General features: G+C 42.4%; 1 protein-coding gene and 1 non-coding gene across 3 annotated transcripts in view; one reads left to right on the forward strand and one right to left on the reverse strand.

Moving 5' to 3' along the window:
* Positions 1-14,476, forward strand: part of TBC1D31 (TBC1 domain family member 31) — a 61,847-nt gene extending 47,371 nt beyond the window's left edge. The window contains exons 18-22 of one of the 2 annotated variants that reach the window (XM_024741320.1): positions 2,360-2,500; positions 3,612-3,806; positions 4,626-4,749; positions 11,942-12,027; positions 13,757-13,895. In XM_024741320.1, coding sequence (XP_024597088.1) covers positions 2,360-2,500; positions 3,612-3,806; positions 4,626-4,749; positions 11,942-11,994 — 513 coding nt within the window. In that variant the 3' untranslated portion in view covers positions 11,995-12,027; positions 13,757-13,895. Of the gene's footprint in view, positions 1-2,359; positions 2,501-3,611; positions 3,807-4,625; positions 4,750-11,941; positions 12,028-13,756 lie in introns of both variants that reach the window. The other variant, XM_024741319.1, reaches the window with a different exon arrangement.
* A 12,348-nt stretch (positions 14,477-26,824) lies between these two features.
* On the reverse strand, positions 26,825-26,897 carry TRNAM-CAU (transfer RNA methionine (anticodon CAU)). The gene has a single exon. It is a non-coding gene; the product is annotated as a tRNA-Met (tRNA).
* Positions 26,898-27,355: the final 458 nt, after the last annotated feature.

Raw genomic sequence — 27,355 nt, forward strand, 5'->3', positions numbered from 1 at the left:
TTCTTTAATTCATGTTTCTCTTAACAACTTAGTCTAGTGTCTGAAGCACCAGATGTAAGCCCCAGATTTTGCCTCAGGATCTTTTACTAACTTACTAAGTTTTCTCATATCTGTGTAATAGTGACTGCAAAATTAACCCAGTACTTCACAAAGATCCTACAAGGTAAGTCAGGTAAGAGCTGTAAAGCACTCGAAATTTGAATCTTCTGGAATCAAATCAGCAAGGACCTACTTTAGCACGTATAATTCAGTTTCCAAGACACTGGAAACTTTCTTCCTGCTGTAGATATTTTTTGTTGGGGAAAAGCATTATGTTACTCATTTATTTAATGTTGAAACCACGTTTTCACTTCCTTCAGTCCTCTTAAAGTCAGACTGAGTTTGAAATTAGCGATAACTACAAATACGTAATAGGTAACATGCATATGATTGTTTGTTGCTCACATTAAATAAGATTTAAAACATAGCATCCATTCATAACTACAACACTTTGTTTCTACACTGAACTTTTTCTAAATCTGAGCCCCAGGAATTCACACTGAGTCTCCTATGATTTTGAATTAGAATTCATTCATTTGAACTAAGCTTGAGGTTATTTTTTACTGTCTTTTCTGCAGGGGAGGTGGAGTGGTGGCACCGGGGGCATGATTTCAGAATTAACAGAAATTTTGCAAGAAAATACTAAAAATTTCAAAGTGTTCTTCTCTCAGATTCTCAAATGTTAACATTTTGCTAAGTTTGCATTATCCTTCTCTTTCTGTCTATACACACACACATTTTTTTTCCTGAGCTGTTTGAGTTGCAGACATTATGCTCTTTTACCCCTGAATACTTCATTGTATATTTTCTACAAGGAATCCTTATTACATAATCACAGTACAGTGATCAAAATCAGCACATTAACATATTATTATGTCATATAAACCGTATTCACATTTTATCAGTTGTCCTAAACATGTCTTTTATAGCAAAAGAAAATCTAAGCTACTCCATTTGTTTCAGTTGTCATGTCTCTTTATTCTCCTCTCAGTTGGAACCATTCCTGAGTCTTGTCTTTATGTTTTATGACACTTATACTTTTGAAGTATATAGGCCAGATATATTGTAGAATGTTCCTCAGTTAGCATTTGTTGTTTACCTGTTGACTAATATCAAGCACCTTTTCATATGTTCATTGTCCGTTTTTATATCTTCTTTGGAGATCATGTGGTTAATGTCTGTTTAAAGCATGTAGGGCCATACTTTCTTGTTTTTTGTTATATCGTGTAATTTTTTGTTGAAAACTAGCTATTTTAAGTAAGAGGACATTTCTGGAAATCACATTCTTTTCTCTCCTAAGGGTTTCTTGTTGTTTCTTTGCTTAGTGACTTTTCTGAATTACTCTGTAAAGTATTCTTTGTCATGCGTAGCCACTGAAGTCTCTACTCAGGTAGCCTGGTGACTAGACAGAGATTTCCTTAGATCCCTTGAACCAGAAAGCCTCTAGTCTTTGCCGAGAGGCACCGTGTGCATCATTTTCAGGCATACTTTCAACACTCAGATAGTTTACAACTCTCTTAGATTTCACTTCCTGATTTGCAAAACCTCAGTTCACCAGAGCTGAGCGCTTAGGACCTTCTCAGGTCTGAGCATTCACACATTGTTTACACATGCACACGGCCTTCTGAAGTCCCTGGAATCTATTGGAGCATTTCAGAGCCCCCTATAGGTATCTGATTCCCCAGCTTTTCCTACAAAGCTTTTTGATTGGCCTGTTGATTGCTCTGTGATCCACTGCCTTGGACAGTCACGATGTCCAACAGTTTCCCCTGATTGTTTTCAGCAGACATCCCCAGGGAAAAGGCTACAGCTGAGTTATGAGTCAGGTCAAATAAAAACAGCCTTGAAAGTGGGGTCTTCCAAGTCAGATGATGACAGTTCTCTGGGAATGGGAGTTACAAGGACCTAAACTCCATTTTGTCCCCTCCATTGGCTGCCAGGCTAATGATTTTCAAAGCTAATGGCAGAGCTTAGGGGTGGCATGGAATAGGAATAATGCAAGTTTAAATGCCATAAAGTTCGTCTTTCTTACTAAGATTCAGCCATTTTTATGAATAAATGCTCCCCAGATTGCTGTAAGCCTTCAGTTAATTTCCAGAGTTCTGAAAAAAGTTTGTTTTGTCAGTGATCTCAGTGCTTTTATAGATGAGAGAATTTTCAGAGGTCCTTACTCTTATTTCCACTGATGTCACCACTGTTTGCTTTACTTTGAAAATTAGATGATTAGTTTTGGTATTCTGAAAAAGAGCAAAGACGTTTTTGTGTTCTAGCTTTCTTCATTTTATGGATTGGTGATTTTTTTAAATGATTTCTTTAACAGAATCTCACTAGAAATCAAGAAGCTATTGCAAAAGAAATGAGAGAAGATGCAGACGCCAATAAACGAAAAGTGGATCTTGAAGAACACATGTTTCATAGACCGATAGGAACAGATCAAACTCAGAACCAAAAAACTCAGAAGGTAAAAATATGATAAATTTAGTGTCTCTATAGAAGGAGGAATTACCATCTGCCATTCTTTTAAAAGAAGGAATTTAATATTGAACTCTATAAAGTTAATTTGTTTCTTTGCTTCAGTTATCACAGCTCCTAGAAATTCACATTATTTTATTTAGAGGCTACTTACTTCACTGACAGCCATATACATGTGTCTTTTATACTTTTAGAGAATTTCAAGACTTGGAAGAAAATACATAGGGAATAACTTTATAAATTTTAGTGCCCTACATTGTTAAGTCTCCGAAATTATCCCTGAGTGGATTAGTTGCAAAACATCAGGTCTCTGCCTGGTATATAAGCCAGCGTTTCCAAAGTGTATTCTGTAGAATATCATAACTAGTATTAAATAAAATGGGGATGACAAGTATTGAAAGTGCTGTCTTAAAGTTAGGTTTTTCCATGCCAGGCTTCAGGATATGGCACATTGTGAATCTTTAAGAAATTTTCTTAAACTTATTTTATAGAATTTCTTGCGGAGTATCCTTTCAGAAATGCTGGCTTAAATGAATGGAAATAGAATTTGAGGGCTTCAGCATAGAACTTTGTCAATTATCCCTTTAACGAAATGTTAAGTGGGTCTGTGACAGGGCCTGGCCCTGTTCCAAAAGCCAGGAATAGTGTAAGATTTCCCTACCTTCTGTTCTGTCCCTTGGCTTCCCCCCCAGAATATCCCCTCCCCCTTTTTTTTTCCTTATAGGCTTTTGTCCAGTCTGTAAAAATAGGTTCTTCTGACTCCTTTTCAAAGGACTGAAACATAGGAATTGTTTAATTCCACCCATCCCTTAGCCTAGAAGTTCTCAACCTTGGCTATACATTAGAACCACTTGAAGAGCTTTCTAGAAGTACCAATATCCAGCTGATAAAGAGATTGATTTAGTTGGTTTGTGGTGGAGCCTGGACATCAGTTTGTTTTAAACACGTGGTGGAGCCTGGACATCAGTTTGTTTTAAACACTGATTCTAATATGCAACCAGGGTTGTGAACATCTGTCCTGGACACTTGGATACGTTGAATGGACATACCGTATTTTATGTAGTCTAAACTTGTTTCTGAAATTTACGAATTGTTCTTAGTTAACTGAAGAAAATTTGGCAAAAGCTGAACAAGCATGTCTAAATACTGACTGGCGAATTCAAGCTTTACATAAACAAAGATGCGATGATCTACACCGAAATGAATGTTACCAGGAAGTAGCCAAACTGCTTCAGAAAAACAGAAAGAAAGAAATGGAAGTATTAAATGCAGTGATGGAGGGGGAAGCCAAAAAGGTAAGAATGGTGTTACAAACTTCTTGTTATTAATCATTTAAATCTTGAAATAGTACATAATCAAATGGCAATAGCATCAAACCACATAATTTGTGTTTGAAAAGATCTTAAAGATGATCTAATTTTAATACGTAGTGCTCAGAGAAGTCCAATGTTGATGCCACCTAAGAATGACTAAGTGTCTTTCTCAGTTACATTAGTGTCTCAACTTCCCAACCTCGTGGATTTGTTCTAGCTGATTGTATAATATTACTACTTTAATTTACCTAATTTTTTATACTAGCAACGTAAAAGACTTTGAACAGTTAGGAATTATATGTAGCTATTAGTAACAAAAACCAAAATAACAGTAACTATAAGCAAGATAGAAGTATTTTTCTTTTTCACATGAAAACTCTGGAGGTGGGCAGTCCGCGGTTGGTATCCTGGCTCCAAGGTCATCAGAAAAACTGCCCCCTTCAACCTTTCTGCACTATTTCCTGGAGCATGTCTTTCATTCTCATGGATACCTTTCCATCCATTAATTTTAAAAACTCAATCCCATAAGGTTTGAGATCTGAAATGTATTGAAATGAATTATTTCAGTTGGGACCTGTATGGCACTCTGAGGAATTGAATAGTAGGGACATCAGAAGTGCCTTTGCTTTCAAGGTTCTTCAACAGCCTTGAGCCAAGACAGGCACCCAAATTCCCTAATACCAAATAAATCCTACGTGCCTTGGAAATATAAAGTAGAGGAGACAAAAGGGGCTACTTCACTACAGGAACTTGTAGTAGCACAAATTTATGTGATTTTTTTTTTCATTTATTTGTATTTAGTGGGAGGAAGCTGAAGAACAAGACTTTCATTTGAAATCAGAAAAGAAAGCTGCTGCTCCTTCAGATGCCTCTAGAAGGTGGTTCCTAGAGAATGAGATACATGCTCAACATCCGTATCATAAAGGTGAGCGTCGTGAATGCTTCTCTCTCCCTTCATGGTGTTAACACCTTCATTCATTTACTGTGGTCTCTTATCATGGATAAATCCCTGAGATGTATTTTGGCACTTTTAGTCAAATTATTGCTCAGTTAAAAGGGTGGGATGAGGAGGTGGGACTGTTTAAAAAAAAAAAAAGTGGGCTTACCTGGTGGCACAGTGGTTGAGAGTCCGCCTGCAGATGCAGGGGACGCGGGTTCGTGCCCCGGTCCAGGAGGATCCCACGTGCCACGGAGCGGCTGGGCCTGCGAGCCATGGCCGCTGGGCCTGTGCGTCCAAAGCCTGTGCTCCGCGGCAGGAGAGGCCACAACAGTGAGAAGCCCACTTACTGCAAAAAAAAAAAGCTCCAATTAAGAAAAATTTCTCAGCCATCCTGTAGAATTGTTTTATTCCACGGTCCTTGGCATCCCCTTAATGTACTAGACTATGATTTGTTCCCAAAGTGCTATTTCTAGTTAATTTTAGTAAAAATGTGTGCTTTGCCAATAGCTGGTCCTCAGAACAACAGTTTATTAAAGTAACACAAGGAAACATTATAGGATCTAATCAAACATTAGGTTTTGGTGCAAGGCTTACCAGTGGCATTCAATGAAAAATCAAACTTTTAATTTAAAATTCTTGGAAATTCCCTGGCAATCCAGTGGTTAGGACTCAGTGCTTTCGCTGCTGTGGTCCGGGTTCAATCCCTGGTTGAGGAGCTAAGATCCCACAAGCCCCATGGCACAGCCAAAATAATAATAATAATTTAAAATTCTAAAATAGAGTACCTTTACAGGGAACTTCTGTTTTACTATATCTTGTATTGTTTCAGTCTTTTATAAAATGTTTATGTATTACTTTTTAAAATAACAGCCTTACTGACATGTAATTCACATGCCATACCATTCACCTATTAAAAATATACAATTCAACAGTATTATATTACCATATATTAAGAGTTGTGCAGCCATCACCACGATCGATTTTAGAACATTTTCACAGCCCCAAATAAACCCCATGGCCATTTGCAGTCACTCCTCATTTCCTGCTACTCCCCCCAGCCCTTGGCAACCACTAATCTACCCGTTTCTGTAGATTTGCCTATTCAGGAAATTTCATATACATGGAATCATATGCTACATGGTCCTTTGTGTTTGACTTCTTTCACTAGCATAGTGTTTTGAGGTTCAACCATGTTGTAGCATATATCAGTACTTCACTCCTTTTTAATGCAGAATAATATTCCATTGTATGAGTATTCCACATTTTATCATCCATTCATCAATTGATAGACGTTTGGGTTGTGTCCGCTTTGGGGCTTTTATGACTAATGCTGTTCTTTGTCATCACTTTTGTAGTGCACAAATCGAAAAGCAAAAGTAGAGGTTAGATGCTATCATCATTTAATTAGGCGGCTTTTGAAACCCCTCATTACCTCTCACGCTTTTGGGTTTAGGTCCCAAATAGCGCCCGGAGCCCTGGGGGGAAGCGGGGAGCAGAATGTCACAAATTAAAAGACACAAACCACTGGAGCTGCCACTTCTCCCTAACCCTGTCACACTTACCCCAACATTAGAGAGAACAGAAATTTGAGACTTGGAGAACCTACGAATTTAGAAATTGAAAAGGAAAGAGACTGCAAAAAGCTCCCTGCGTCCGTAGTCTTCCTACATGTGGCCCTTCTGCCTCCAGGGTGCCTTCCTCCCAGGCCGCCTACGCTTTTTCGACGTTCCTAAATTTCACCAATGAGAGATAGTTTGGTTAATAATCATTCATTTTTCAAAAGGCAAATGTGTAAGGATTTGATCATCGCCTTAATCAGGGTATATAGATTAAATCCGTGCCACTTAATCCTACAACTGGAGGATAATCAGCTATAATTAGGAAAACGGCATGTTGATTGCAAGTTGCTCAGCATTGGTTTGTCACTCAGAGCCTATAAGCGAGGCACCAGGAAGTAGGAAGCAGGTGAGTGTGCCAACGACAGATCGTTTATTTACATTTGTGCCTAGTGTCAATCTTTATTAGCAATGGGGAGGAATTCTTATTGTTTCCCAAAACATAGAACCTTCTGGACAATGTGAATGACCCTGACTGCTTCTAAAATCCTAGGCCCATAAACTTAAACTGAATAGCGAGTGATATCTTATAAAATATTAGTCCAGATTTTTAATGGGCAAAGGATTTGAACAGACAGTTCTCCAGAGAAGACATACAATGACCAATACACGTATGAAAAGATGTTCAGCTTAAATTAGTCATTAGGGAAATACAAATCAAAACCACATGAGAAAACATTCAAATTAAAAATATATATACAGTGAGATACAACTTCATGATCAGTAGCATGGATGTAATCCATTAACAAGTGGGGGCAAGGATCAGAGGAATTGGAACAGTGCTGGTGGGAATGTAACGTGGTACAGCCACTTTAGGAAACAGTCTGGCAGTTCCTCAAAAGGTTAAATGTAGAGAGGCTGTATGACCCAGCAGTTCCACTCCTAGGTGTATACCCAAGAGAACTGAAAACATATCCCTACAAAAACTTGTACATTGAATGCTCACAGCATCATTATTCATAATAGCCAAAAAGTAGAAACAACGCAAATATCCATCAAATGAGGAGTGGATAAACAACACATGGTATATCCATACAATGGAATCTTATTTAGTGATAAAAAGGAATTAACTACTGATTCATGCTACAAAATGAATGAACCTTGAAAACCTTATGCTGAGTTAAAGCAGCTAGACCAAAAGGCCACATGTTAATATGATTCTATTTATGAAATGCCCAGAATAGGCAAACCTGTAGAGGCAGAAGGGGGTTAGTGGTTTGTGGGTGGGAGGGGTAGGGGAGTGGGCCACTAGTGGGTAAGACGTTTATTTGGGGGATGATGAAAATGTTCTAGAATTAGTGGTGATGATTATACAACTCTTAAGTATACTAAAAACACTGAACTGTACCCTTGAAAGGGGTGAATTCTGTGGTATGTGAATTACCTCAGTGAAACTTATTTTTTTAATGACATTCGTAAATGCTGGTTGCCAGGTAGGGCCACTGGACCAGGTTTTAAAGCGACTGGGCCTTGAAGAAAGGGAAGAGCTTAGAGCAATTGGAGGACATTTTGGGGAGGGAGGATTTCATGGTGTGGTGCAGGAGCCCAGGCTGGATGTCGGGAACACGGGGTTCTGGTCCCAGCCTCATGGTAAACGAAGACAGAGTTTAAAGAATCTTAGCCAGAGTCAATAAGCTGTGTATCTCTGGTTAGTTTATTTACCCACTTGTGTTTCATTTGTGCCTATTAAGAAATGTTTACTGGTCTTCAGTTTCCTCATTTGTAAAATGAGAAGATTATAGACTAGGCGATTTTTAATTTTGTTACAGTCCTAACGTTATATTACACCATTTTCTAACCACTGACAGTCTGTGGGTCCCTCTGAGGATCTCTCCCAGAAACATGCACATACACATACACACACACACAGCACTTTCCCATAACCATTTTTGTGGATTCCCCAACCAAACGCCTCCATGAACTCCTTGCATGAGACAGAACTTGTTAAAAGTTATGAATCAGTGGCAGAGACTTGCCTGTCGTGGTGATTCAGGTTAGGCCAGCTGGAGCAGAGAGCTTCCGTACAAGGGTGGTTAAAGATATCACTGAAGCATGTAGGTGATGGGGACCTTCAGGCTGAGCAGTGGGCTTCATCCTGTTGACCAGCCTGGCTGCAGAGCAGAATGGCCTGCGGAAGACAGAGTACAGGGCTTGCCTCCTGGGCAAGGAACGTGGTTAGGGAAAGGAAGGAAATTTAGTTTGTACCTTTCTGTTCCTTTCGAATTTTGTGAGGTACAGGTAATACCACTTCAGTAAATAAATACTAATTTTAAATAATAAGAATCACTTTTGGGGCTTTAAAATAAATACATTAAATGAAGGAAAACAAGTTGTAGTGCAAAAAAGTATAGAACATAGAAAAAAGAACTTTTACTGTACTATTTATATGTTCAAATTTGTTACAGTTAGCCAGTGACTGGCAATTTTTTGATACATTACAAATTTTTAAAAAAATGCATAGTCAGGACCTCACATTTAATTCTGTAGATTTAAAAAAAAATGGAAAGGGCTTCCCTGGCGGCACAGTGGTTAAGAATCCGCCTGCCAATGCAGGGGACATGGGTTTGATCCCTGGTCCGGGAAGATCCCACATGCCACAGAGCAACTAAGCCCGTGCGCCACAACTACTGAAGCCCACGTGCCTAGAGCCCGTGCTCCACAACAAGAGAAGCCACTGCAATAAGAAGCCCATACACTGCAACCAAGAGTAGCCCCCGCTCGCCACAGCTAGAGAAAGCACACGTGCAGCAACAAAGACCCAATGCAGCCAAAATTAAATAATTTTTTTTTAAAAAACGGAAAGCTAGATTTTTGTTTTAAAGTTTCACAGGTGGATCTGCTCAGCAGTGTTTGAAACTTGCTATAAGCAAAGGGGGGGAGCCACTGGCTGTGTGATATTCACAAGACGGCATTTAATTCATCCTCCCCAATAGCCGTGGGCAGGAGGGATATAGGAGGACAGATGAGAGACAAGGAACGGTGAGATGTCAGATTTGGAAGGATCTGATATGTGAATCATCTCTGCAACATTGCAATAGTGGTTATCCAGCCTATGCCAGAACACTAATAGAGTTGGTGAGCTCGTTACCTCATTCCATTTTCTGCCAGTATTTTATTTAAAAGTTGTTCCTTCCTTATGTAAAGCTGAACCTGCTTTTCTTTTTGTAAACCGTCTCATTAAAAACTGTTCTCTGGTCAGAATGGCCATCAGAAAAGTCTACAAATAAATGCTGGAGGTGTAGAGAAAAGGGAACCTTCCTATACTGTTGGTGGGAATGTAGATTGGTGCAGCCACTATGGAAAACAGTATGGAGGTTCCTTAAAAAACTAAAAACAATTACCATATGGCCCAGCAATTCCATTCCTGGGCATATATCCAGAAAAGACAAAAACTCTAATTTGAAAAAATACATGCACCCTAATGTTCATTGCAGCATTATTTACAATAGCCAGGACATGGAAGCCACCTAATGTCCATCAACAGATGAATGGATAAAGAAGATGCAATACATATATACAATGGAATACTACTCAGCCTTAAAAAAGAATGAAATAATGCCATTTGCAACATGGATGGACCTAGAGATTATAATACTAAGTGAAGTAAGCCAGAGAAAGATGAATCATATGATATCACTTATATGTGGAATCTTTAAAAATGATACAAATGAACTTATTTATGAAACAAACAGACTCACAGACATAGAAAACAAACTTGTGGTTACCAAAGGGGAAAAGGGGGAGAGGGATAAATTAGGAGTATGGGATTAACAGATACACGCCACTATATATAAAATAGATAAACAACAGGGACTTACTGTATAGCACAGAGAACTATATTCAGTATCTTGTAATAAGCTAGAATACAAAAGAATCTGAAAAAGAATACACAAGTGAATCACTTTTCCATACACCTGAAACTAACACAACATTGTAAATCAACTACAATTAAAAAAAACAAAACTATTCTCTGGAGCAATGCGGATTACGCTTACTACCATGATAGCCCCTCAGATATTTTAAGATGCCTCTTATATTCCATTCCCTGACACCAGTTCAAAATTAATCATTTGGTAATTAGTCACATTATCTTAATGACTCATTGAGCTAAAACGATGAGTTAAAACCATTAGCTGAACACATATGTATGGAATCTAAAAAAAAAAAAGATGGTTCTGAAAAACCTAGGGGCAGGATAGGAATAAAGATGCAGACGTAGAGAATGGACTTGAGGACACAGGGAGAGGGAAGGGTAAGCTGGGGCGAAGTGAGAGAGTGGCATGGACACATATACACTACCAAATGTAAAATAGATAGCTAGTGGGAAGCAGCCGCATAGCACAGGGAGACGAGCTCGGTGCTTTGTGACCACCTAGAGGGGTGGGATAGGGAAGGTGGGAGGGAGGGAGATGCAAGAGGGAAGAGATATGGGAACATATGTATATGTATAACTGATTCACTTTGTTATAAAGCAGAAACTAACAGCATTGTAAAGCAATTATACTCCAGTAAAGATGTTAAAAAATTAATTTAAAAAAACACAAAACACACACGCACACGCACACACCAGTAGCTGAAGCTCTTGAGCCCAGGTGAAAGGCAGGCATTATCTTCATGAGTCAGTGTGACCCGAGCAGTCTGGGCCTGACTCATGGAGGCTTGGATCCTGGTGATGGGAGTAGAAAGGAAGGGACATCCTAAGTGACATTAGGATGAAAAAATCAAAAGGACTCTGATGTCTTATTGGATGTAAAGCTGTAGGAGTTAGGAAACAGTAAAAACACAGCTGAAGGGTGAGTATAAATTTTGAAGTGGGGAGTGATGTTAAAAAAAATAGGAGGTGGCACCGGTTAGGTGTGGAACACTGCCATGCTTCCTACTCTGATAAGTCCAGGTAAAACTTGCCTAGCGCTTGGGACGTCCCTGGTAGTCCGGTGGGTGAGAGAGACTCCATGCTCCCAATGCAGGGTTTCATCCCGGGTCAGGAACTAGATCCCGCATGCTGCAACTAAGACTCTGCATGCCGCAACTAAAGATCCCACGTGCTGCAACTAAAGATGCCACGTGCCGCAGCTAAGACCCAGCCCAGCCAAAATAAATAATAAACATAAAAATATTAAAAAAAAACAAAACAAAACTTGCCTGTCGCTGCTTCTGGTCTGCTGTATATTGTGGTCATGCCTTGCCCGGTTAAAGCTGGTAGTGATCAGCTCACAGGTGTTCTCAGGGAAGGTTTGCTAATCACATTTAATAGTCTCTCCCAACAAATGTTTGGGATCTCTATACTAACACCTGTATTTTTCAGTAGTTTGTTGGCTTTTTGTTTTCGCTAAAGGTGTTTTTAAAGTACTTTACCAAAACTTCAGCTCAGCTCTTAATTCTCACTAACTGTACTTCCCTTGCCTATTGAATGGTGACAGCATTCTTCTCAGAAGAGAAAAACTAAGGGGCTTTTTATCCTTGGCACTTTTAATTCACTAGGGACCGTCTGGAATTAATCATGGCTTTCTATCCACTCCCAAACATTCTCTGTTTTTTCACTTTTATAACATAATGCCCAGGTGCCAAGATGAATGGGTCGCCTCAAGCTGTTTGCCTAGAACCTCACAGTTAAAAGACATTTCTGAAATGGAGACCTTGACACAGAGTAAGTCAACAAACAAGAAAGATGTCTCCTGTCATGTTCGATTTAGCAATATTTAAGCAAGATTGTGGCTTAAGTTATATTTGTAGCGTGTTGAGACCATTTTCCCAGGGCATTGATCATGGAAATCCTAAAGTAGAGTCAGCAAGACTCTCAAGTTTCCAGCTGGGGAGAAAAACTGGGTCAGTTCGAACCCCAAGTAGAGAAAGCTTGCCAAATATCATTAGTGCGACTATTTCTCTAGCACCAGCACTGCTGCCCAAAACAGAGTTGGAGGCTCCAGTAGAAGTCCGCCACTAACTAAATTAATGATATTCATGACTATTTTTTACATCCTCGTGAAAAGAAAATCTCAGGATTTGTTTTCAAAGCTATTACATATTTGAATTTTCTCAGCTCTTATTCTGGGCTGAGTTCCCTCCAGCAACCATTGGAAACATGTGTCTGCTCTGGGCCCTGAGATGTACTGCAGGGCCAGCTCGCTCAGAACTGCTGAGGGCAAGTGGCTCCATGTTGATTAGTTGCCTTTTGATCCCTTGACTTGATTAACTGGAGGTTTTTGTTTATTTCTGGAAGGGCTGGGATGGAAACATCTTACAGAAATGTAGTCATAGCATTAAGCCCATAAAGGAGCTAACAGCTTCCCCAGTAAAGTACTTGATTTGTGTTTAAAAGGAGGGGAGGGGACTGGAAACTCTGTTAGACTTTATTCCAACCAACTTTTTCAGTAAAACTGTCATATAAGTGAAGCAGAATTTAACAGTGTGTTTTGAGTTCTTTTAGAAGAACAGATCTGTATATAATGTCCCCAAAAGACCAGCTTTATAAGAAAGATACCTGGTAACAAGTCATGAGTTCCAGTGTTGTGTAAAACATCCTTGCTAACTCATACTCTTATGTGCATCTCTAAATTCTGTGTCAGGATGTGAATTAAACCAAAAGTCATGTGTAAGTCAAATGAAAGGACAGGAGATTCTCAACTGTTCTCTATTCTGACACCTCAGAACTTTTTAACTAGATAGTTCTAAATTTCAAAATCCAGTTGAGGACATTTGGCAAGTTTCTCATTTGGCAGCAAAATAAGAAAAGCATAAATGTTTTATTCCTTGGGGGAAAAACAGTTTTCAGAAATTGAAGCTATTTGAATATGTAACTAAGTTTCAGAGAAGTATATTTTTAAGATGCTTCCTTTTTGAATTCCAGTATTTACTAGCCCCTCTAAATCAATGTGAAACGACTGTTACACTTGGACACATTGTAATGCTCTAATCTTGATTCTGGACTCTCCCTGCCTTGGCCACTATAAAAAGCACGTTATTTATTTAAGCATTAGGAGAAGTGGTCATGGTGTACATTTCACAATATTAATTTTGGCACCTTGGAATTTTCTCATTACAATAAGCACCATGGTGAAGAAACTTACTATTGCAAAGAACTCAAATTCTCTCTTAAACAAGCTTTCTTCCTAATTTAAAAGGTCATCTGTATTCCCAAATCAAAAAAAAGCTAACCAAAAGCAGATAAGTTCTCTAATAGCATTCATTCAATTCAACGAATAAATATTTGACTTGTAAATGGAACCACACGGGCAGGTAATATGTTAGGCTTTTTGTTTAAGAAGTTTTGTTTTTAGAATATTCATTTCATTATTGATTTTTTGCAACATATTTACCTTTAAACACTATAGCATTGCTAAAATTAACTGTTGTCAATTTTAAATTTTGTTTTCAAGTTTCATTAAACCAAAGAAAAACACGTTGGGACACCATGGAATGGGATCTTATGGAGAGAGTGAGAAATCTCCGCCAGAGACTCGCCACCCAGGCTCGAAACAGATGTCAAACGCCTCATCTTTTGGCTACTTAGGAGGCTGGTCACCTCGAGAGAGTCAAAGAGCGAGATACCTATTTTGCAATCAGTGACACTGATTTTCAGATTATTTATTTTAAATTCCTATAAAGATCAACCTTTTGTATGAAAAATATGTGTGTATAAAAATTATGTGTTCTCCTTAATTCTGGTGCTTTGGGACTTGTAAATGGCTTATTGTACTTTTCACAATAAAAAAAATTTGAAGCTTTTAAAGCTTTGTATTAGGCCCTTTCAGGTTTCAAGGACCAGCATAAACCTTAGGAACTTTAGTGGATGAGGTTTTATTTTAAAGGTGAACGGAGAAATAAAGAACACGACACCACCTCAGCAGCTGTGCAGCCAGGACTGAGCCTGAACTCAGCATCAGCGCCAGAGCGTGAGCAGTGAGCAGAGGCCCACCTGCCAGCCCCTCTGCCCCCAGCAGCTGGTCCCCACCTCGCCTGCGATCCACCGTACCAACAGCACCCAGGCCACTGTCTCCTCTTCTCCTGACGGCACCGGCTCAGCGCCACAACAGGGCTGCTCCCGGCTTCATCATCTTGGCAAATTACTTCCCTGAACCCATTTCTAAAGGGAGAGTAGAAACAGCACGTGGTCTTTGATGTAAAGATTAAATAAGATCATGTATATAAAGTTCCTGATACAGTGCTTTTCCTGGTATGGTGCTTAACACATAGCACACAGTACATACGAGTCTTTTGTTTTGGTTTTGGCACAAAGATAACCTTATGGTAAGCCAAATGCTCTCTTTTGTCCGAAGTCCTAAAAGAATACCCCGTTACAGGACTTCCCTGGTGGTGCAGTGGTTAAGAATCCGCCTGCCAATGCAGGGGACACAGGTTCGAGCCCTGGTCCAGGAAGATCCCACATGCCGCGGAGCAGCTAAGCCCGTGCGCCACAACTGCTGAGCCTGCGCTCTAGAGCCCGCGTGCCACAACTACTGAGCCCACGCTCCTAGAGCCTGTGCTCCGCAATGTAGAGTAGCCCCTGCTCGCTGCAACTAGAGAAAGCCTGCGCACAGCAACAAAGACCCAACGCAGCCAAAAAAAAAAAAAGAAAAAACACCTTAGGTTACATCAGGAAAAACAATTAAAAAAAAAAATACCCCATCATTATGCAAGGCATTGGTTTCCCAAGAGCACTTTCATCAGCCTCATTTTCTTCGTCAGTTTGTTAGAAGCATACCTTCATGGGCCAGGCTGGTGTGTGTATGTGGCAACAGAAAGTCACAGGATATAAAATATTTCTGGTGTGATTGCAACTTCAATGAGCTAGAAATTGCTCACCTAAAAGGATTTGAATTCTAGGGACCCCCCCCGCCGGTGGTCCAGTGGGTAAGACACTGCCCTCCCATTGCTCGGGGCCCAGGTTCAATCCCTGGTCAGAGAACTAGATCCCACACACATGCCGCAACTTAGAAGCCCACGTGCCAGAACTAAAGATCCCATGTGCCGCAACAAAGGATCCCGCGTGCTGCAACAAAGATCCCGCTCAGCCTAAATAAATTTTTTTTTTAAAAAAAGCATTTGAATTCTAAAATATTGTGATTCTGCCAGCCAGAATCAACTGTATATTGCCCGTTGTCGACCTCTACTTCAGGTCCTCTTTTACTAGAATTTACATCCATTCAGATTGGTTTTGCAAACTATGCACGCGCACACACTCTTTTACAGTCTTATAATATTTTAAACTTTTTAAAAAAGTTTCTATCCATCCAGTGAAAGTGGGTTATGCGTACTTTCAATGACATGAAGTTTTTTATTAAATTCTTCCCTCTAGTTTTCCCTGAGCCTGCAATTCTCCCAACAGTAATCTTGATAAAGTCACTGGCTTAGCAGAGAGGTAGTTGGCTGAGTCTCATAAGTCACGTGGGATTGCTTGGCATTTCAGAGGTTATCACATTTAATGAAATCTACAAAATACATTTCTGATTATCTCTTCCTGCTTCTTGGCAGTATATCTTCAACCTGACCCCAATTTCTTTCTTTTTTTCTTTTTTTTTTTTAATATTCGTTCATTTGGCTGCACCGGGTGTTAGTTGCGGCATGTGGGATCTAGTTTCCTAACCAGGGATCGAACCCGGGCCCCCTGCATTGGGAGCGCAGAGTCTTAGCCACTGGACCACCAAAGAAGTCCCCCAATTTCTTTATAATATAAACTCTCTGGGAATTGAATGAAGGTTGAGCTTGGCTAAAATTCTTCCCACACTGACTACAGTCACAAAGCTTTTCTCCGGTACTCCCTTGAGTTAGTTGGAGAAGAGCAGTTCCTAAATGCCTTTTCATATTTATCACATTCATAAGGTTTCTTTCTGGTTGGATAAATGTGGGGCTTCAGCTAAATCCCTCTCCACATTGACTCCACTTAAAGAGTTCAGTATGAATTCAATGGTGTTGAATAAGTTACTGACTTGGTTAAAGGCCTTCTCACACATTCACAAGGTTTTTCTCTGGTATGAATTCTCTGATGTTGAGCAAGATTTGAATATTTGCTAAAGGCCTTCCCACTGTGACTCCACCGTGACCGCTACAGCCGTAACGATGACTCTACAAGGGCTGCCGAAGGGTCACTCTATTAATGTGGGTGCACTTAACACAGATTCTTAATGTTGAATCTCAGGTCAGTCTGGAGATAAACCACGTAATTTGAACATGAGAAGTTTAGTGTAAAGAGTTAGTAAACTACAATAGGGCAGTAAGTATAAAAATGCTAAAGGGTGCCTAGGGCTGAGGGAGAGGACCCAAGGAAGGACAAACTCGGAAGGAGGTCCCTCCCTCCTCAAGGCTCAGGTTCAGAGCACGCTGGCCAGCAGAGGGGTTGCTGGACTGCCCAGGCCAGAGCTGGCCCACCTGCACAGGCAGCAGGAAGGAAGTGGCCAGGGTGCAGGCGATCCCAGGCTGCCAAGTGAAAGCTCGTAGGAAGCCAGGACCCCGAGTGTTACCATAGCCACGTGTGGCCCGGTTGGGCCATGTTGGGAAGGGAAGAGTCATGCTGAGACAGGCTGGGACCTGGGACCCTTTGCTGCAGTGCTTGCACCTAGGCAAATGTCTCCTTGATCGACAAAATACAAAGAAACTATAAGGGACGAAAAATAACTGTGTGCGTGGGCAGTTGGGGCCAATTATGGACAAGATACAAAAGGACCAAAAAACCCAACTTCCACTTCTAAAGAACCAGAAGCAAAAGCAGGGTGTCAGGAGCAAAAAGCAGCATACTGAGCACGCCCCCTGCACTCAACACGGCCAGAGAGGTGGGCAGACACCTAAGCCACCCGTGGACCCACCCCTACCTTCACCCCAGATAAGGAACCAGCTCCCCGCAAGCTTGGGGGGTGAGCAAGGGGACGTGTTACTTGCTTTCACTCCCGCCTGCTGCAGCAGGGGCCCCAATAAAGCCTTGCCCGAATTTTTTGTCTGGCCTCTCATCCATTTCTATTAAGGAAGGCCAAGAACCCTTGTTGGTAACAACGGGGAACCACCCCGCGGGGCACAGGCAAACCAAGGCCAGAAGCCAGGCGCTCAGAGCGTGTCAGGGCTGCTGCTGGCATTAGAAGTGAACATGCCATGTCCATGTTGGGAGGACCACAGTGAAGTGGTCCTCAGGCTGGGCTGTGAAGTCACTAAGAGGTTGTGTGCTCTGGGCACACGGCTGGCACAGAGCACCACTGGGTGTCCCCACACACTCCGACCACTGAGGGACCGTGAAGCAGGAGCTATCAATAAAGAAAACAGCACATCTGAGCTAGAAAGAGAAGCCCCATTCCTCCTGCAGCGTCCTCCCGCGCCCTCTGCTGACAGCCTAACACCGTGCACACCAGAAGAAGAAAGGCTTGAAGGGTCTCATCTGTTTTTGCAGAGCAGGCACTGAAGAGGGAACCTGGAGCTCAGAAGCCATAAATTGACCACAGGCACTCCTGTGCGTTGAAAGTGGCTCTAAAAGTTTACTTGGTTGGTTGGCAGAAACGTGGACTCAGTGTTGGCCTCTTTAATTACACAGAGATGCCAGGATATGCCTGATGTGACGTAGATGCAGGCTTGGGAAGGTATGAACGCAGGAGTGGATTTATCACGTATGAACTTCTCACTCTCTTTCCAGCTACGTGCTCAGCCCCAAAGACACTCCCTTCTTAAGGCACTGAGTGAAGGGGGGAGTATCTGCAAATTTGAAAAACCCTGGTGAGAGACGCCCGTCAATATGCTTCCTGATTTCAGTGGGGATGATGGGATTTCATGCAGCAGAGGCCAAGTGTCAGTGGTTTAACTACCAAAGACGACCACTGACAGCTGCCGGCAGCAGAGAAGAAGTATTAAGGGATTCTTGGCTATCAGTAATTGATTACGTTTTCCCTAAGAATGAAATAGGTAGGCAGCCTACTAAAATGTTGCTTGATATATGTAACAGGAAATCTTAAGATCTGGTGGCCCAAAACCTGACTTGAGTCGCTGTAACTGAACCAAACTTGGGTCCACTCTCCTGCCTGCAGTTAAGCCAATCTCCCAACACTGGGTCAGGGTGAAGGAAAGTGCAGTATTTAGTGCAGGGCACCAAGCAAGGAGTCCAGGCAGCTAATGCTCTGAAGGCCCAAACTTGCCAGTGGCTTTCAGGGAAAGGTTTTCTAAAGACACAGTGAGGGAGAGGGGTTGTGGGGTGTGTGGTCAGCTCGTGGACATTCTTCTGATTGGTTGGTGGTGAGGTAATCAGGAGTCAACATCATCAACCTTCTGGCTCCAACCCGTCTGGGGTCTATGTGCTTGTGGGCAGCATGCAGTTAACTCTTCCACCTGGTGGGGGTTTCAGTATCCATCTGCTAAACAGCTCAAAAGATTTGACTCAGATTTTTATCTACAGCCCTCGAGGAGGAGCTAAAAGTCCCTGACTTTGTTTAATGGCTAAACTATTGTTATTTGTCTTACTTGACTGTTTTCCTTTGTTTCTGCATTTTCTCACTTCTCCAATTAAATTTATCTTTGGAACTTGGGGAAGGCCTAGGAAGCTAAAGTTTTTCTACAAACAAGAGGCAAGTGGAGGACATGGGGAGGTCTGTCCCAGGAAGGCCCCATAGGGTCCTGCTCAATGACATCACCATAATGGAGAGCTATGTCTGTCACCCATTTTCCAGACCTAAACTCATGCCCAGATTCAAAGCCTTTTTTTTTTTAAATTGAAGTATAGTCATGTTAGTTTCAGGTGTACAGCACAGCAATTCAGTTATACATATATAGTCTTCAGATTCTCTTCCCTTATAAGTTATTATGAAATATTGTGTATAGTTCCCTGTGCTAAAACACAGTAGGTCCTTGTTGGTTGTCTATTTTATATTCAATGTCTCTTGATTGAAGGGAAGACCAGGTCCCTATGGTGAAGGATTCTGCAGCTGTGAATGACACATATATATGCTATAAATAATCCCTCAGTCCTTTCCAAAGAGATCTGTTGGCACTTACCTGAAAGACTGGGTAGCAGGATAAAGAAGACACCCAGCCCTTTCAGGGATTACTAGACATTTGCTGTAAAATGACACGAATTACTTGGGTCCACCAAAGTCAGAGCTAACAGTGGTCAGGTGAAAAAGGAGCCTTGGGCCAGTTTGAATTACAGTGGATGCAATAAGGCCGTGAAACCAACTGTGGTGATTTTGGGTACCTGAATGTATAATTGGAATAAACATATTTGACAAAGGGCAGAATCTCTACACTGGTGCTATGACCCACTGAGTAAGGGTCGTTAGAATAGGAAGAGCCAAGTGAAGGCCTCTGAAAGTCCTCCCTACCACGATGTTAACCCAAAAGTATTATCACATCCTCAATGGAGAATGGCGGAGACCAGTGTGCTATCAAAGACTTGAAAGATGAAGGGGTGGTTATAGCTATCACTGTTACTGAGTCCAAGCTCCTGCTGCTTGCTGCAGGACAGGCCAATAAATGGAGAGAGGAGTTGCTGGGGCAAGGAATAGTGACTTTATTCACAAAGCCAGCAGACTAAGAAGACGTGGACTCATGTCCCAAAGAACCATCTTGCCTGAGTTATTTCAGGCTTCTTTTATGCTAAAAGGGAAGGGATTAAAGCCAAACACTTCCTGGTTCCGGTCAGCCTCCAGAGGGTATATGTTAATTTCTTCCTTCTTGTAGTCATTCACATGTGGGCCTGGTCAGGATGTTTCCTATGAGCTAAACAAAGGTATTTCAGCTTAAGCTCATTACCTGGGAGGCAGGGTTCCCAGAGATGGACCACTATGTATAATTTAAGCTTATAGGCAACATCCCTTTAGTGATTAACTTGTATTACTAATCGAATACAAAGGTTATTCTCTATTACAATTCCCTACTGTCAATGTCCGTTCCACAATCTTGTGGCAAAAGGGATGAAGGTCGCTCTGGCTACTTACTGCTGAACAGAGGCAATGACTATTCCTTAGAATCTTTAGTCAGTCCTTGTTTATCTACAATTATTTGAACCTGATGAAACTCCTTAGCACTTTGTTGTCTAATTTGTAATTGAACTTGGGGTTTTGGTTCTGGTTCCCAGTACATATACTAAATTCCTGTGCTATTTATTTGGACAAAATTAAACAAATTGGTTGAAGCTTCTCCAGCTATAATGAAATTACCATCTACTTCAGTTGGACAGGCAGGCCTGTTGGAGGTCAAGTCATGAACAGAGGTTAGTATAATGCCCAAAGTTTTAACATAGTTGGCAGCTGCTAGGTATTTTAAAGCATTTATAGATTCTCCTGCCCAGGCAGGCACCTCGAATACAGTATTTCAAAGGGGCTTAATTTAAGACTGTTTCTGGGAGCCACTGATCCATAGCAGGGTAACTGGCAAGGCCTTATCCCAAGTTAAATTAGTCTTCTGACATTTTAATGATGTTCCTTTTTAATGTATGATTCATTTTCTTGGTTTTTCCTGATGACTGTGGTCTCTAGGATGAAAGCAATGCTGTAATCCAAATCAGGGAATAATTTCCCTAAGGAGGGCTTTAACCACTTTAGAGCCTTTCTGTCCAGGTGGTATGCTTCCACCCATCCTGAAAACGTGTCCACACACACCAGCATGTTATCTGAAACTTCCTGCAGCTCAAGGCATTTGAGTAAAGTCCATTTTCCAGTCCTCGGTGGGGCAGATTCCTCTATGTTGAGTCCCCGTCTGGGGAGGTCTGACAGCAGTATTTGGATTATTTTTAGCACAAATCATGCAATTCTGAGTGACTTGCTGGATGGTCTTTTGTTAGGCCCCATTATATATATATTTGAACCCTTTGTAAGGTGATATCTCTCCTATAATGGGCACTATTATGAATGGGCTGCAGCATAAGAGTGCCTCAGGAAACAAAAAAACTGGGCACTCCATTTCCAGCCAGGCGCGACCCAAGTGAAATCCCACTCTTTGGCCCTCTCTTTGTCCTTTTCTGAATACACTGACTGGTATTGTGACTGGTCCATCCTCTTGCCTCAGAGGATAGATTAGGTGTCCCAGCGTCCCTTTTTAATAGGATTCATATTGGTCATGTGCTTTTGGCCTTCCCTGGGGTGCCATTAGCACACACTCCTGGTCTTACCTTTTCATAGACCTGTGATGGGTTGGAGAGAGCTCTGTCTCTTTTTCCGGGGTTCTCAGGAGCCCCATCTGTAGGCTTAAGTGTGTCCTGGTGGGACTCTGAGGTCAAGCTGTTCTGGTGAGACTTCAGGGTGAAATCTGTCAGAAAGTTAATCGGCTCATTCCCCACTGTCAATTTTACCCGGAGCTCCTGTGGGGAATTAAGTGCCTCAAGTCCAAGGGAGCCCCTGGGCCTCTTCATTCATCAGTGTTCCTCCCTTTCTACCCTGTTAGAGACTCTCATCTTTTGTTTTTCTTTTGTTTTAGCCTTGGGCAGTGGTTCCTCCTTACAGTAAGTGCATTGTTTCTCCCCCATAGTGATGGCTTATCTCTTCGGTTACGCCTTCTGGGAATCCAACACTGGTGTCAAAAACGTGGCGTTTCATTTTGCATCTTCTTTTCTCTGTTGTTCCCTGTTGAACACTTTAAAAGCAGCATCTACCAATTGAGAAGGGTTCATTCCAAACGCACCACCTAGTTTTTGCAACTTTCTCCTGATATCTGAAGCACTTTGCCCCCTCCATCCCCTCCAAAAAAGGTCAAATTTATCATTCTAATATTTTCAGGGGCCTTGGGATCTGCATTAGGATGATGTCTATAGGCTTAATAAATCCTTTCCAAAAATTCAGAGAGGACTTCATTTGTTTTGCTGGATTTCTTTAATTTTATTCAAATTCTTTTGCTTTGGTTCCCCTTTTCAAAGCCCTGCCAAGATATACTAATTAGTAGTGCTCTAATAAGGGCATTCCTCCCTCATTGTGGTCCCAATTTGGTTCAGCTGTGGATCCTGTCAAGTGGGCTTCAGGTGTAGAGGATCCTCCCTATAAAGGAGGGTTGTGATCCTTCCAGTTAAAGAAAGATGAGAAACCCAGCTGGCTGGTTGTTTGCATTTAGCCCCCTATATGAGATAACAGCAATGGAAAGCTCCCTGCCCTGGGAGTGGCTTCTGGCCCAAATTGGATACACTACTGGGTCTTAGATGGTGATCATGGGACCAAGTCCTTGTACCCCAGAAGCTAACACAGGCTTTTCTAATTGATGCCTAGAAGGAGGGGCAGTCCTGAGCCCCAGTGTCAGGAATTGGGGCTAGACAGGCATGGAAGGTGGTGGAAAGGGTGGATATACTGGCAGAATGGCCAGAGTAGATGGGACAGCTAGCTGAGCCGGAGGAGTTAGGGTCTGAAGCAACATATCCTCACTCTTATTCCCTTCCCTTCTTATTTTCCATGATGTAATAACACAAATGCTTGCACATCAAGGACTTCATCATTCCTCCCTGCTTCCTCACAAAATAGCTATAGAGGTATTCAAAAGCCACTGTAAAACCATAGATAGCAACTGATCATCTCTAACCATTGAAAGGATGCCTTTTTGCTTTGGCAAAAGGCAAATAAAATTTTAAAAAGATTTTTTAAAAAGCAGTTCAATATTTTAAGAAAACTTTGTCCTCTTAGAGAACCAAATTCAGGTTTTGCACCTCCTTACCTTTAAGATTCATTTTCTTAATTAGGTTCAATCTTATGTTAGCCAGTCCGGACTATGCACAAAATTCTTTCATTCAGTGTTCCTCCTCCACAAACCTTCCACAACTTTCTGTATCCATGTTAGTCTGTTCCTCATTTTCTTTTCCATTCAGAAACAACCAGCTCTAGGACAAAACCACCCTTTTCCCTTTAACAAAATGCATTTTCATTTCTCATACCTTCTTTGCTGAAAACACACATCCCGTATCTTTGCATACTGAAGTGTTTCCTTCACAATTCTTAACCTTAAAACCTTAATCTTTAGTGAAAACCAAAAAGCAAGTAATTGTAAACTTTGTCATACCAGAATTTCCTGATTGACACACTTTGGCCTTAGTCTTCCTCTCCTAAGAGGGCGAAAGTAGGTACATTTAGACCTGCCCAGAAGTTAATGTTCTAATGTTTTATCCTATTCGAAACGACCCAATGAATTCTCTTCATTTAACTTAGTTTCAAGTTTTGAAAATCTGTAGAGACTATTTTCGATAGACATTCCCAAAACATAACTATTCCTATAGAGTCTACCTTAAAGTCTTACCTCATTTACCTCTATTTTATTTACTTAAAATCTTTGTCATATTGTTGTTTTTCTTGCTGACAAAGTTTGTAACAGGAATAATAAGGTCTTACTTCATTTCTACTAAACCTAAGTACAATAAAAGTATTATACTTAATGTTGATGACTCTAAAGACAGGTATATATTAATCAAACCAACAAGCTCAAGCTATTTAATACCAGATATTAATTCAATACTGAATATTTCCTTGATCATGTGAACCCGAAATTCATTCTGGCCAGTTTCTTTTATTTTTGAGTATTTATATAAGTGCTTAATTTCCTTTAAGCCAGTTAAATAGAGCTCTTTTAAAAATTAATTTTGGCAATGCCACACATCTATAACACATGTACAAGTACACAAACACAGGGACCTCATGGTTACCATTCTGAAATTTCACCCATGAATCAGGTCCAACAGTGTAAAACCCATCAGTTACAGAAGAGGTTAGATTCAGATTGGGTTTCTGGCAAATGGGACAAATCAAGGTCACCTGTCTAGATGGCTAAACCCTTTTTACTAATATTAATGGAAAAGACACTTCTATTTCTATTTGTAGCTTTTGGTGATGTTAGGAGCCAAGTAGAACCTTTCTCTTCTTCCTGTGAATGTCCCTCTCTTGGACAAGAACAGACAGGTTTTGGTTTTGTCTTTTTCTGTTCCTTTCCTCCATTTGACATCAGCAAAAGTTTTAAGTATCACAAAACTGATTTGGCTGTAAATGGAGAAATAGTACCAAACAAAATGAAATGGAAAACGCAAAGGACAAACAGAAAATCCTAAGTAAACCCTCAAGTTTGGTCTTGAGGTTTTACATATACCAACGACACCGGAGACCATAAGGGGATCATAAATGAAGTAATTAACACAGCAAGGGTGACAGTACATGGTGCACAGGGTCCCAAGATAACCCTGCCTAAACCCCTTGCGGAGATCCTAACAGGTACTGTGGCCACACATTGTTACAATAAAATGTCATCTTCCCCTCACCCATAGGTTCATAGCTGTAATCAGATCACTTATCCAAAATGCACCTCGGAGGACTTTCTTTAGGAATAGTTGAAATATTTCCCTTTTTTTTTTTTTTTTTTTTGCGGTACACGGGCCTCTCACTGTTGTGGCCTCTCCCGTTGCGGAGCACAGGCTCCGGATGCACAGGCTCAGCGGCCATGGCTCATGGGCCCAGCCGCTCCGCAGCATGTGGGATCTTCCCCGACTGGGGCATGAACCTGTGTCCCCTGCATCGGCAGGCAGACTCTCAACCACTGTGCCACCAGGGAAGCCACATTTCCCATTTTTAAAGACAGAATTTCAAGACGAGCAAAACACAAACCCCAAACACAAATGCTAGCATCCAAAGAAACAAATGAACCAGTTCACAAATCAGGTAAAAGTCCAACAACTCTTTCCTCTCTCCAACAGGGCATGAACCTGTGTCCCCTGCATCGGCAGGCAGACTCTCAACCACTGTGCCACCAGGGAAGCCACATTTCCCATTTTTAAAGACAGAATTTCAAGACGAGCAAAACACAAACCCCAAACACAAATGCTAGCATCCAAAGAAACAAATGAACCAATTCACAAATCAGGTAAAAGTCCAACAACTCTATCCTCTCTCCAACAGGGTACCCCACTCAAATACAAAGTGGCTTATTCCGGAGAAAACTCCCCAAACCCCAAATGGAGAGGAAATAAAGCTCCTGGCTGTACACAGCCAGAGTGACTTACCCGCCCCCGTATGGAGCCTGTCTGCTCCCAAATGTTGATTCCTTGCTCCAACTGCCAAGCGCTGGGGCAGTCAGTGCAGCTTCGGGGAGTTCTGGAGGGAAGATCCTCAGGACAAGCGGTTGCAGCAGCAGCTGGGCCTTACCCCCAAATTCCCCAACTGCCAGCTAGCCAGGAGTAGCAAGGCAGGACAGGCCAATAAATGGAGAGAGGACTTGCTGGGGCAAGGAATAACGACTCTATTCAGAAAGCCAGCAGACCAAGAAGACGGTGGACTCGTATTCCAAAGAACCATCTTATCTGAGCTAGAATTGAGGCTTCTTTTATACTAAAAGTGTGTGTTTGGGGTGGGAAGTAAAGTCAAACACTTCCTGGTTCCCATCAGCCTCCGGAGGGGATGTGTTAATTTCTTCCTCGCTGCAGCCATGCACAGGTGGGCCCGGTCAGGATGTTTCCTGTGAGTTAAACAAAGGTATTTCAGCTTAATGCTCATTACCTAGGAATCAGGGTTCCCAGAGATGGGCCATTATGTATAATTTAAGCTTATAGGCAACATCCGTTTAGTGATTAACTTGTAACAGAATACGAAGGTTCTTCCCTTTTACATCACATCTCAATTTAATTTGCTATTTGACCTGTTCAGAATGACTGAATTATCAGAAATTTCACGGGTGATCATTGCAATGAAGCAACTGTTTCAGATGCAGCGTCAGCACAGCCCCTGTCACGTTAGGCCGGGCTGCTGCCTGCATGACCTCCCTAACACCCCCATCCCCGAGACCGATCTTCCCCTGCCACTGCAAAACTCTGCAGCCCAAACTCCTCACCAAGGTGTTCAGCGCGGTGCACTGTCTGGCCTCTCATCACGGTGCCGTCCACTTCCCCACAGTTGCCTAGACCCACCCTTCCCTGGGACCAGGTGTTGATAATCAGGACCCTCCCCAGGAGACTTTGGGTTCCAGGCACTGCCCTGGGGCCTCCATTAGGTGGCTTTGCAGGCAGCGGCGCCCTCAGCGTCCTCCTGGACCTCGAGCACCCCGGCCTCCCCTCACCCAGGGCTGTGCACGTTCCCGCCACCATCAGGGCTCAAGGGCCAGGGCAGGACACCTGGTGGAGGGTGGGACGGCAGGGTGAGTGCACCTCCTGGGTACCCGGGCCGCAACGCTGGTGGTGAGAGTGGGGATCTTCCCGAGGGGCTCACCCGGGCCCCAGCCCGCCGCGCGCTAGTCTTCCTCACGTGCCCACACCCCATGCCCCACCCCCTGCCGCCCAGTCTTCAGGCGCCGGCCTCCCTTCCAGTCCTCCCACCCGGGCCCAGAACGCCGGAGCCGTCAGGGCGGCGGAGCAGAAGAGTGGTAGCTTCCATCAACGACTCTGCCCCGCCTCGGTACTTCGGGTTGGCTATGCCAATACGCTGGTGACCCCAGGGCGGAAAAGCGCGGACGCCCAGGGTCTACAGATCCCCTCACAAGCAAGTAAAACCTATCCTTCTAGGACGATAAAGGAGCTGGAGCGAACAAAAGTATCGTGCCCCGTGTGAGGATCGAACTCACGACCTTCAGATTATGAGACTGACGCGCTACCTACTGCGCTAACGAGGCACCTACCAGTAGGTTCTCGGAGTACGATAATGAGGCTCATACGGCGGCCCAGTACGCATGCTCAGAAAACCACGTTTTCATTTTTTCCGCTGAGTCCCTGATCCCGGACGCAGGAGTTGCCGACCCCAGTGCCCGCCTTGGCTGAACCGGCCACGCCACTCCGGTCTTCCTCCGCCTGCCGGTCTATTTATCAATCAACAAGCACTGCGGCTTGTCGGACCCCATGTGCCGAGTACTGGGGATCCGAGGCCGTGGGATTCTTCCTGCTGTTGTAAACTCTTATTTTTGTAGACTGTTTACAAAGCGTTTGCACATGCGTGATCTCGTGAAACACTTCTTGGGCACCTACCGTGTCCCCGGCCTTGTGCTGGGTGCTGCGTTCACAGAGACACTCTCAGCCTCAAACAACTGGAGTCGGGGCGCACATGCATAATGATTTGAAAACACACACGCGCACA

Source organism: Neophocaena asiaeorientalis, unplaced genomic scaffold (assembly GCF_003031525.2).
Source record: "Neophocaena asiaeorientalis asiaeorientalis breed wild unplaced genomic scaffold, Neophocaena_asiaeorientalis_V1.1 scaffold177, whole genome shotgun sequence".
NCBI classification, from domain to species: domain Eukaryota; kingdom Metazoa; phylum Chordata; class Mammalia; order Artiodactyla; family Phocoenidae; genus Neophocaena; species Neophocaena asiaeorientalis.